Genomic DNA, 12,947 nt, shown 5'->3' on the forward strand with positions numbered 1-12,947 from the left:
ACAAAGGGCAGCAGGACAGGTGAGTGACGTGAGGATGCAGTGATACAGAGTGGCCAATGCTTACGTTTTGCCAAATTAATTGGAGAAAGGCAATTAGAGACAATATCCTATAACAAATGACGTTAGTAAATTTTTAAACCATAAAGGATTTTTGTTTAAAAAAAAAGAAATATTCCTTCCTGTAGGAATTCAAAAGAAGAAAATAAGGCCCAATATTTAGAAGCAGTCAAACTCCTAATACTAAATAAATGATCAAGTTTGGTGTTCAGTAAATTCATGTCTTAGCCATTTGCTTCATTCCTGTGTATCATCAGAGGAAATGGAGGGCACATACATAATAGAGATAAAAATTAACCTCAGGCCAGGCATGGTGGCTCACGCCTGCAATCCCAGCACTTTGGGAGGCCAAGGCAGGTGGATCACCTGAGGTCAGGAGTTTGAGCGGATCACCTGGTTAACATGGTGAAACCCTGTCTCTACTGAAAACACAAAATTAGCTGGGCATGGTGACGCATGCCTGTAATCCCAGCTCCTCAGGAGGCTGAGGCAGAAGAATTGCTTAGACTTGGGAGGGGGAGGTTGCAGTGAGCAGAGATCACGCCACTGCACTCCAGCCTGGGCAACAGAGCAAGACTCCATCTCAAAACAAACAACAAAAAATTTAATTTAAATACTCATATAACAACAAAAATTTAATTTAAATACTCATATAATTTAAAATACTCAAGCTTTTAAACAACAGTTCTGAAAATGTATGAGTTTCTGTAATTGTTTTTTATTAAGCTTTTGAACTTAGCTTTGATAAACATATTACCCTGAAGCTAAAGTTTGATTTACCTAGGAGAAATGTGTGTTCACCAGCAACACACACCTACAGAGAAACATTATGTAATAAGATATTCTGAATGCCCAAAAGAAACCCAGATGAGAGGCTGTGGTCTCTGACTTTGAGGATTTTTTAATTCAATGATCTTTATTTTACTTACTGAAAGCTGTTTTGGTTTCTGGTGGTATTTCTTAGTTCTATTAGAGCAATGTTTGTGGGATGAAGGTAACTTGAACGCCTACCAGTAAGAAACGGTTCAACAAACTGTGGTATGTCCACACTATGGAACACTGCGCAGTTATTAAAAGCACAGTTAGGTTTAGAACTAGATTTGAAAGGAATGTTGATGACATATAATTAAATGAGAAAAATTTGAGAGAAAAAAAAGCAAATAAATGGCAACTGGGTTTTTGGTCATTGTTATCCTACTCTAAATGACGAACCCCTAGAGGAACAGCAGCGTGCTGTATTCATAGCATGTGGCATAGCTTAGTAATTACAACATTTGTTGGATAAATTAACAATTGTTTGTTTTAAAGAGAAGCATACAACACAAGAGAAACTCTGGTCAATGTAGTCACAAGTGGAATAGGGAGAAAAAGGCTGAAAAGTTGACATTCTCCAAGTTGTCCTTGCTAAGCATAGTTTTTAGTGGAACTGTCAGAATAAGTCATGAAAACGAGGTAATTATCAATAACCCAGTCCTCTCGCTTACTGTGCCTGCTGATCTAGAAGTTCAGTGTTATGAATTATCCATAATTTTAAGAAACATACAAAAAGTGTTTTATTTTTGTGACAGATGTCTTTCATTATATTTCATTCTGTTCTTTGCCTCTGGTCTCTGATAAGGAAAAATGTTGTTTAGGCCAAGAAAATGCAAACAAGGTATTATAAAGACAAGTAGTTAAGAAACTAGAAAAAGCACCAGTCTGATCAAGCTTCCCCTTCATAAATCATAGTGTTTCAATGCTGCTTTACATACTAGTAACTAAGCAGTTAGTTTCTCAATCAAAAAATGATAAACAATCTCATTTTACTATTGTATTTTTTGGTAATAATTTTCTTTGTAAATTTATTATATCAAACTGTAAGTTCATCTTCAAAGCCAAAACAGTAGTCCTGCATCCTTAATAAGTTGATGCTCATCAGTTTTGCTATTTGAGATTTTATTCTTTATTAAGAATGATGTACTGATGCCTTTGAAAGAATTTTTAAGAAGATTCACATTATGTGATCTGAATTTTTAGTGAGAATGTAAAATCTACAAATAAATAAATAGATCCACACTGAATCCATCAAGAACAGCTAATCAGCGTTCAAGTCAGTAGATATACAATGTGTGTGCTGGGGAGGGGGGATCATAACAAATCATGCTCATTTGCTAGAAGAAGTCAAACATGTAATCACTTATAAAAGGATATAGGCCAATCAATTTAACTCTCTTGAGATCATAATAAATGAATTCACCTGACTACTAAAGGTGAGGGATGTAATATCCCAACTAAAATGGTAAACATGATTCCCAGGGGAAATGACATGTGTGGATAAACACATAGCCAGAAGAGAAATGCCTTACTCAGGCAGAAATGAATGTATTCAAGTCAAGATGCGAACCAGAAGCAACGCTAAGTAAGTAAGCTCACTCAAGTTAGAAAGTGATGTGCCTTCCCTTACAAAAAGTGCAAGTACATGCATTCAGCATGCTCCCTGCACCCTGAAACTTTGTATGGAGAAAAATTCCTCATCCCTTCAGCTCCTTTTTTTTTGATGGCTTAGTTCTTCAACATGAAACTAAAGCTTGTCTAGCCAACAACAGTCCTGTGAACAATCAACCACAAAAAACTGCTAAGCAGTCAGTTTGGGCCACGCGCCAGAGGCCTGAGCACACTGTGTAAGGAGGGTGTAACCCACGCGAACTTACATATTCTTCTTCAGTCTCCTCAACAAAGAAAGCTTCTCCGTTGTCACCCAACTTCATGTGAAGATCCACTGCATTGCCGTTGATTTCTATATCAATCTATGGGAGAAACAAAGTATGACTTAATGTTCAAGGAGTCTTTCCTTCAAGTTAAACCAAACCGGAACTCTTGAGTTCTCAAGCCAAACTTAGTATAGTTTTGAGGTTCCTAGAACTACAGCCTCTGAGAAACACTGCTACTTGCCCCAGCCCAACCCCTAAGAAGCCAAATGGAGCTGGTAGAGGGAGAGATGGATAACTAGCAATTGAAAGAAAATGTTTCACCATCTTATTTTTACAACATATAAAAATTTTTTTAATTATTTTTCAAATTTAAAATGGAAATATTATTGTCAAACATTTGCACACTTTCCAAGTTATGGCAAAGGCAGGCCTCACCTCACACAGTTCAGATACACATAAGTTTCAGGAACCTCAGTATGTGAGCTGTGAGCAACTGCATCAAGTACAACCTCACTGACAGCTCTTCAGCCCACAGCTCACTACGTAAGTAACAGGTGACAATCGGTGCTGTGACTGGTCACTGATGATGGTGGTTCCATTTTCCCAGGAACCAGGTGAAATGATGGGATAAGTAGTACCATGTTTAAAAAACAATTCTGGTAGACATATGCGTTAGGCCATTTTTGTGTTGCTATAAAGAAAATACCCAAGGCTGGGCAATTTATAAAGAAAAGAGGTTTAACTGGCTCATGGTTCTGCAGGCTGTACAAGCATGGCATTGGCATCTGCCTGGTTTCTGGGGAGGACTCAGAAAACTTTTACTCATGGTGAAACTCGAAGTGGGGGCAGATACATCACATAGTGAGAGCAGGTGCAAGAGACTGGGGGTGCCACACAAAGGTGCCACACACTTTTAAACAATTGGATCTTGTCAACTCAGCAAAAACTCATCCATCCCCAAGAGGATGGTGCTAAGCCATCCATGAGGGATCTGCCCCCACGATCCAAACACCTCCCACCAGGCTCATCTCCAACACTGGAGTTCACATTCCCACCAGGCTCACCTCCAACACTAGAGTCCACATTCCAACATGAGATTTGGAGGGGACATCCAAACCTTATCAACGTATTTTGTCAAAATGCTTGTTATAAAACTCCTATGTATGAGCCAGGCGCAGTGGCTCATGCTTGTAATCCCAGTACTTTGGGAGGCTGAGATGGGCAGGTCACCTGAGGTCAAGAGTTCGAGACCAACCTGACCAACATGGTGAAATCCCGTCGCTACTAAAAATACAAAATTAGCCGGGCGTGGTGGGCGCCTGTAATCCCAGCTACTCAGGAGGCTGAGGCAGGAAAATCACTTGAACCCGGGAGGTGGAGGGTGCAGTGAGTCGAGATCACACCATTGCACTCTAGCCTAGGCAACAAGAGTGAAACTCTGTCTCAAAAAGAAAAACAAAACAAAACAAACAAAAAACCTCCTATGTATGAATAACATAACCACACTGAAGCAGGTGAGGAAGAATGGGACTAAGACCTAAGTCACCTTGGAAACAGCATTTTGACTTGTATTGTAAGTCTAAAGGCATATTTTATATAAGTTACACCAAACAAATATTGTGCAGTAGTTAGTACATTCACAGAGATTTGAGTTAGCAATTCTGAAACTATTTTGTGTTAGCATTAACTAAGCAAATATACTGATGATAATCAGAGCCATGTTTCCCGTTGAAAGAGAAAAGTTATAAATAAGGAGGGGGAAGAAGCCTGTGATGGTGGATGGGAATTGGAGGAACCCGTGTGCACTCATGATTTTTATATATAGATGCAGGGGTGGGTGGGTGTGTGTGTGTGTCTGCACACACATCCACCCACTTCCTAGCTCTGCCAGCTCGGGTTGCCTAAAAACAATGATACCTCAGGAGTAACGAGCACACCTAATAACCAGATCTTTGTTTGTAAATACTATTCTTCAATAAAAGGAACTGAGGTAAAATAACTAATGCCAGAGCTGAGGCAGGGAAAGTAGCTTCTTCTGGAACATCTTCGGGTACCGGGAAGTAAGGGTTCAAAAACTGACGTGAGTATTTCAAAGGAACTCAACTTGAAGGACCTATACTAACAGTCAAATTGGGACAATTTGAGCAACTAATTTCATTTTTGGAGGCTATCCATTTATCCAGGGTAGCCGGGAAAACAGAAGAATGTTTCTGTAACATGCAAATTCAGACTCTATTCATACACCATCTCAGAAAAATTAACACTTCACAGCCCTTACTTTTAGAAATCAAAGATGACATTTCTCAATATGACTACTTACTTTATTATCTTTGTCTGACTTTAAATGGAGTTTGGTCTTTCCAAAAATTAAACCTAACATCAAATTATGCCAGTATTGGCAATACTTAAAAGAATATGCTGTGTGAACTCTTTAGGCAACAACAACACAAAAGTTTTAAAAATACTTTGAGAGAGCACCAAGTTGGAACAAATTCTTCCCACCAAGGTGATTATTTTAAAAAGGACCCTAATTTGATACATTAAATGCTAGTAAAACGGTTTTAAAAATAACCCCTCATTTCCATATAGTCTTACTTCTTACACTGTGGCTTAATTGTGCTGAACATAATACAGGACGGAGATGCTGAAATGAAACTGGTATCTCTGAGAAAGCTGATGCAGCAGACTTTTGAACTGGCTTACCACTCTTTGGGTAAGAATATCTCAAATGTTTTTTGGGAGTCTACTCATCCTGTTTCAAATCATAAACAAGATGGGTCTCAAATCCAAAAATCTGAAATCCAAAAATGCTCAAAAATCTGAAACTTCTTGAGCACTACCATGACACTCAAAGGTAATGCTCAGTGGAGCACTTCGGATGTCAGATGTCAGATTTTCAGGTTTGGGATGCTCAACCAGTAAGTATGATGTAAATATTCCAAACAATGAAAAAAACTGAAATCCAAAATGCTCTGGTCCCAAGCATTTCAGATAAGGGATATTCAACCTGTATTTCTGGTGTGGCTTTAGCGAGTAGAGGTGGACTGTTGTCCAAGCCAATGAATATACCCCTTTTCCAGCTACAGCAACTGGTCCCAGAGATATGTCTGTTCCTTTGACAGGGAGGCTAAATACTGATACTTCTGCAGGAAGCTCTCTCTCCACTGGGGTTGATGAGTTAACAGATGTGAGCCTGGAGGTATTGGTGGCCATCTTATATGAGAGAGAAAACACAAGTGGAAGCAGAGCTGAGAGGTGGGGAAAGAAAAAGGGAATTCTGACAGCAAGTTTTTTTTGCCTAAGCTAGAAGAGGATAAATTTCTGTTATCAGCAATGAAAACAGTTTTAATACACTGGGTTATTTAACTTTGATAAATAATCTGGCCAGATATGGTGGCTCACATCTATAATCCCAGCACTTTGGGAGGCCGAGGCGGGTGGAGTACCTGAGATCAGGAGTTCGAGACCATCCTAGCCAACATGGTGAAACCCCGTCTCTACCGAAAATACAAAAATCAGCCAGGTGTGGTAGTGTGCACCTATAATCCCAGCTACTCGGGAGGCTGAGGCAGGAGAATCGCTTGAATCAGGGAGGCGGAGGTTGCAGTGAGCAGAGATTGCCCCACTGCACTCCAGCTTGGGTGACAAAGTGAGACTCCATCTCAAAAAAAGAAAAAAAAAAAAAAAAAGAAACTTTTATAAATAATCAAGTCATCAGTTTTCTGATACCAATAAAAATAAATTTTAAAATATCAAGTACAGGTTTACTTTATAAAATTAAACTCCTAAGTTATTAAATTTACTGGGAGTACTGCTGTTCTATCAAACAATTACATATCAACGGCAGTGGGAAAATTATTATACTAAATCACTCTAAACAGTGGTTTCAAGCCGGTCATGATTTCAAGTTCACTTCACAGGTACACCCATATTTGAAAAATTGGGGTCTTACTTTCAAATCAATGGCCAGCTTTCCCTAACCCAAACTGACTTAAAATAAGACTAATAGTTAATGCAAATTGCCAGCATATCTCAAAGTAGGCATGATTTCAGGTTTACTCTCACAGTTTTTCAGTTTTCTCACAGGAAAGCTGTTCTGGTAAATCAAATGGCCACATTTCCTCCTAAACATATTTTTTTGGTTTCTGAGATACTAAGGGAGTAGGGGAAAAAAATTATCTTTTCCTGTGTCTCATGGGTACATTCCTATGAAAAATGCAACGTTTTGACAAGAGAGTAACATGATTGTGTAGCTTTTGCACAGGAATTGTACTATTTCCTAAATTAGTGGCACACAGCATGCAGGAAAAGGTGTTTTATCTATTTGGTCACCATTTACAGATGTATAAGTGCTTATATATATATATCTGCCTGCAAGTTCCATTTTGAAAGGCTAGACACTGATCCAGTGTGATAAAAAACAATCCCAGCAAAAAAAGTAATGATGATTGATATCTTATCAGTAGTTTTACAATAGATCCATACAGAACTAATGGGAAACTTCAGTTTGTTGCCAATCCCCCCAGAACAGGTCCAGGCTGAAAGTACTACTGGTATTACCACAAAGGAAGAAAAAATCCCAGAGAAGCTCAACTATGGCTAAATAACACTGTTGTGCAATGGAAAGTTTCTAAGTCCCCAAGTAACCTGCAACTGCTTTTGCTTTCTAAAGCGTGACCCTGAACAGAGGCCAGACCACACAAGCCCTGCTACCCTGAAATGTCGTTCCCCTGTGGAAACTGATTTTGTAATACCTAGAAATGAGATTCCTGGAGGAAAAAAGAAAAAGAATACCTAGTTTTGTGAAATCCATTTTCTTTCACTCTCAAAATAACATTTAAGTTTAATGAAACAGAGGGAAATTTCTATTTAAAGATCAGCTATATAAAATAGCAGAAAGTTGAAAATAAATGTTTTCGACTTATACCAGTGGTCCTCTACCACATACTTTTAGGTCTGTGCCAGAAAATGGTGAGGACCTTTTGTTGTGTTTTAAAATGCTGACAAAGCCTTTCTATGTTGTTTAAGTAGACACTGTGGGGCAAGTGTAGAAAGAGAAATCTTACTATGTACCTGCAAAGTGTTATTACTAGCTCTGTTTTCTCATTTGATTAACATCAGATATACTAGCAAAACTTCCAGCTGCTCCATAACCTGAAGAAGATATACAAAAAAGAAAAACCTGGCTGGGCGTGGTGGCTCACACCTGTAATCCCAGCACTTTGGGAGGCCGAGATGGGTGGATCATAAGGTCAGGAGATTGAGACCATCCTGGCTACCATGGTGAAACCCCGTCTATACTAAAAATACAAAAAAATTAGCTGGGCGTGGTGACGGGCGCCTGTAGTCCCAGCTACTCGGGAGGCTGAGGCAGGAGAATGGCGTGAACCTGGCAGAGCTTGCAGTGAGCCAAGATCACGACACTGCACTCCAGCCTGGGCGACAGAGCGAGACTTCGTCTAAAAAAAAAAAAAAGAGAGAGAGAAAAAAAAAAAAACCTACACAAATATCTTCTTCCTGAATGAATCTTCCCTAAAACAAACGAAAGTCAACCAGCCTATGGTCTGTTGGTTAGTATCTCAGTCAAATGTGGGGACAAGTCCTGGTATCAACAACACAATTAAGATTACAAAAGTTTTTACAGCTTTGTCAAAACATACAAAATGTGGCATTAATTTCCTTTAAAAAAAAAAAACAAAAACAAAAAACAGCCAGGTGCGGTGGCTCTATACCTGTAATCCCAGACCTTTGGGAGGCCGAAGCGGGTGGATCACTTGAGGTCAGGAGTTTGAGACCAGCCTAGCCAACATGGTGAAACCCCTTCTCTACTAAAAATACAAAAAATTAGGGGGGCGTGGTGACGTGTGCCTGTAATCCCAGGCACTTGGCAGGCTGAGGTTGCAGTGAGCTGAGATCACACTGCTGTACTCCAGCCTAGACAAGAGAGCGAGACCCCGACTCAAAAAAGAGTGTGTGTGTGTTTTCTTGACTATACCAACCTATTCCACTTACAATTAGTATGAAGTAACCTAAGTATTTAAAAATACTATATAAGGTAAAGGAAATTTTTCTTTTTCTAAATATGCCTAAGTTCTCCCATCTAGTTTCTGTTTTGCTTTTCTGAGTTGCAACATGTAAGATTATTATAATAATTTTCAGTTTCCCTTTTTTTGAAGAGACTTCCTGCAGTCAAGCTTTCTGGCGACTTCAAAAGCAATACATAAAGGTTGACTTCTCATAACATTGTCTCCCATCATTCAGGTTTTCAAAAAAAAAAAAAAAAAAAAAAGCCCAGAAAGCTCACAATAGCGATTTATTCATAGAGGATGACTTTTCCACTCCTTGAGGACACTCACTCACTTTCTCTTTCAATCTCAGGATGACTTTTCCTCTCCTCGAGGACACTCACCACTTTCTCTTTGGATCTCAGGACTCCCAGCTTCCCAAACCGAACGTGAAAAGGCGAACACTGATAGCTGCCATCCTGCTGCTGCACCACGATGACATCGATGCACCCAGAGAGGGTGGCCTGGTTAATGCCCTTGTAGAGTTCCTTTACAGTGACAATCACCTGCCCAGCCAGCTGTCCCACATAATTCATGGTTTGAGACTACGAGAAACAAAAATGAGATGTTAACACTAAATTTGTGATCTACTGACAATGGCAAAGAACAGTCGTAACAAAAACGACACCACTCACTCGTACGCCACATTTGGTATCATTAGCCTTGTTAATTTTGAACCCAACAGTCTCATGCTACCACTGTTTTTACACATTTCCACACACGGACCACCCCAGCCTACTATCCTTTGTATCTGAGAGGCTGCTCCAGCCAGGGCCTGAGGCATTCCCTTTTCTTTCCCAGCAACCTGGATAGCACTGACTCTGCCATTAGGGACTTTTTCCTCAAAGTTAGGACCAGCACAGAGTCACCAAAGAACCCCGACCTCCTGCCCAAGACCCTTAGAAACCTCGGGCTACTGCATCCACTTTGGCCATAGCAGCCAAACAGAAAAAACAAACATCATCCCCAGGAGAAACCAGAGATTCATCTTCCAACAGAACCAATGTAATAAATTACTGAGAGCTACGTTTTGTAAGGAACTATTACCAGAATAGTATGGTTCAGATACATGCTAGACTAAATAAACTCTGGCAAGTTTGCCTGACCCTAGCCTATTTATAACATTACCTCTAGGGAAAAATCCCTTCGATGCCTCAATATAACTAACTGGAACATGCATTCAAGTTCTACAAAGTTCAAAGCACAGAAAAGGGTTTTACTCTTGTTCCTCAACCTCAGTTCACTATTCAAATCAGGATCAAAAGGTCTGCAAGGAGTTCTCCAGAAAGGCTCAAAGGAGAGGAAGTACAGCTGAAGCCAGGGGTGGCTTTATTGCCTTGGCCCCATCCCCAACTTTTCCGCTAATAAAAAAAAATCCCCCTTCAGTCCTAATGTCAGATTTCACTTCCAACTATTGAACACACTCGCACATTTTATTCATTAGATACTGACACCCCTATATGATGTCAAAGTACAATTCAGGGAAAGCCATTCTGGAGACTGGAATGACAGAGAGCAACCAAGAGACCCTGCACTGCTCCAGCCAATTCAGAGGCCAACGTTCAGCCAATCACAGGACGGACTGACTGCTCTCCAGGCTGCCTGCCACAAGCAGCTCATGGTTTCCCTACACCCAGCTTGGAGGCTGTCTTGAGCTTAAAGTTCCATGCTCCACGTTCTGTGTTGCCAGCTGAGTTCAACACCAAACTGGGAGAAGAATGCTATCTTCTTGGGAAAACTCAGGGGCCTCCAGGATATCTGCCTGCACAGAAATTCACTCTGCTCTTCACAGATGAGTGGCCACGGCAGAACCCTGATTCTAAATTGTTTCCTGTTCCTACACGCAGATGAATGTGTAATCAAGGCCCATCAGTTCTACACCACGAAGCATCGCCATGATAATTTTACCCTAGAAGAAATTTTTAAAATATTTTAAAGTTAATGTTACCAAGGCCCTAAAATCCACCCACAGAACAGCTGGAAAACGCTTGTTCTGCAAAACTTACTCCTACATAACAAAATAAGGTGACATCCTTTATGTGGTATCAAACAATTACAATCTGGTGATGGTTTTGGTTTTGGAATAATTGATTTGCCCTCAATAGCTAAACCAAGTTAAGCATGTTATCAAATGTTCAATAATCATTTCTTGAATGAACAAATGAACTAGCACTAAATAAGAATAAAAAATAAGAAACATAAAAAAAAAAAAACAAAAAAAGTGTAGAGAGGAAAGACTCCATCTCCAAAAAAAAAAAAAAGTATCAGTAAATAGGTTCAAATACCAGTCCCCTTCCTACAAAAATTGCTTAAAATTATTTCAATTATTTGATGTGTTCAATCAAAATTAACTTTTGTTAAGGAAAAGAGCCATCAGAGACACAAGGTAGTTAAAAAACAGTAAGAAAAATTTATAAATTATCAGCACAAAATAGACACATTCTATCTATTTTTATTTTCATTTTGAGACAGGGTTTCGCTGTGCTGCCCAGGCTGGAGGGTAATGGTGCGATCTCTGCTCACCGTAACCTCCACCTCCTGGGCTCAAGCAGTGCTCCCACCTCGGCCTCCTGAGTAGGTGGGAACACAGGAATGTGCCACCATGCCCAGCTAATTTTTGTATTTTTTTGTAGAGATGGGGTTTTGCCATGTTGCCCAGGCTGGTCTTGAACTCCTGGGCTCAAGCAACCCACCTGCCTTGGCTTCCTAAAATGCTGAGATTACAGTTTGAGTCACCACGACTGGCCTCAAAATGGATACATTCTATACCACTCTTTTAAGTCTTTCAAAATCTGTTTCTTAACTTTATCTCCAAATATCTAATCAGTACTAGTATCGTTAGTACTACTAACAAACACACAACTACACTTGTTACACGTCTCTCATGTGCCAATGCTATGTCAACCTGTATGTTATCTCATATAGTCTGCACAGACACCCACGGATTTGGTATTCCCCTTATATGTGGAAACGCGGGTTCAAAAACATCCAAGGTCAGCACACTATTAAATGGCAGAGCTAATATTCCAACAAGCATGAGTCTAGAACCTATGCCCTTAATTGCATCTCTAAGTGATAGAAATGCTCTAAGTAAACATGACAAAAGCCTTCCTGAAGCCTCCAGATTTCTTACTGCAAGTGGGCCACTTTCAGCAATCTGAGTATCATTTTTCCTTAATGCAACTTGGCTACATAATGATGAAATGATTACAGGGAGTCCAAAGAAGCCATACTCACCCTCCAAGTCTCCTCACACCACTACTATTAACCTTCCCACTGGACCACAGTCCATTGTTCCAAAGCAGACTCCTGGGAGCGCCACATGTCATGAGGCTTGTGGACAGAGATTAACACAGTTTTTACCAAAGCACATGCCATTGCAGCTAACGTTCTGCTCACGAACATGAGGAGTATGCTAGGAGGGAACAGAGACATCAGATGCTTCAGGAAAGAGACAACAGGACACTGCTACCTAGGACGTGGGTAAACGTTCCAGCTTGCTCCTGTGCTCCTGGACCGAACTCCTTCAGGACACCCATGATTACGGTTTGCATTTCATTAGCATGTAATATTTTTCAAGAACTTCCTCAAATATACCTCATTTGATTTTCAAAAAGAGAATGTAGGTTATGATCGCAGGCATTATTAATTTCATTTTACATTTGAGATTGAGATAAGAGGCATGTACTATTCACTAGAACACAGTTCTACCTCTACGCAGGGTCCCAACCTTCTCTACTGCCTCTGACCCATGGCTTAAATCATTGGGTCTCAAGGTCACGTGGTGTCCCTGAGGGCAAAAAAATCTGAGGGCTGAACTCAAGTTATACTAAATCCCTATGGTTTTCTCCAAGAATCCCAGAGTAACCTAGAGGTGGCCAGGTGTCTTATATTATATAATCCCTTATGATAATGCTATTTGGGAGACTATTAGGAAGACTAGAGAACAAAAAGAGAAAAAATCTGCTTGGGAGAGTTAGGTAAGGCTTCATGGAGCAGAAAACATTTGTTCCAGTGGAAGTATGTATAAAGGGCTGAACAGACTAAGGAGAGGAGGCTCCCAGCGGGCAGTGCCAGGCAGACAGAACAGCTTATGGGAAAGTGTGCTAAGTTTGAGAGACAAAAGTGAGATGAT

General features: G+C 40.1%; 1 protein-coding gene across 9 annotated transcripts in view; it reads right to left on the reverse strand.

The window, feature by feature from the left end:
- LPIN2 (lipin 2) overlaps positions 1–12,947 on the reverse strand; it is an 84,167-nt gene that overhangs the window by 31,898 nt on the left and 39,322 nt on the right. For 8 of the 9 annotated variants that reach the window (XM_023228366.3, XM_023228367.3, XM_023228371.3 and 5 more), the window contains 2 exons: positions 9,157–9,357; positions 2,748–2,843 (listed from right to left, as the gene is read on the reverse strand). In XM_023228366.3, the coding sequence (XP_023084134.1) occupies positions 2,748–2,843; positions 9,157–9,348 (288 nt within the window). In that variant the 5' untranslated portion in view covers positions 9,349–9,357. Of the gene's footprint in view, positions 1–2,747; positions 2,844–9,156; positions 9,358–12,049; positions 12,214–12,947 lie in introns of those variants that run through there. The other variant, XM_023228370.3, reaches the window with a different exon arrangement.

Source organism: Piliocolobus tephrosceles, chromosome 18 (genome assembly GCF_002776525.5).
Source record: "Piliocolobus tephrosceles isolate RC106 chromosome 18, ASM277652v3, whole genome shotgun sequence".
In the NCBI taxonomy this organism is placed as follows: Eukaryota; Metazoa; Chordata; class Mammalia; order Primates; family Cercopithecidae; genus Piliocolobus; species Piliocolobus tephrosceles.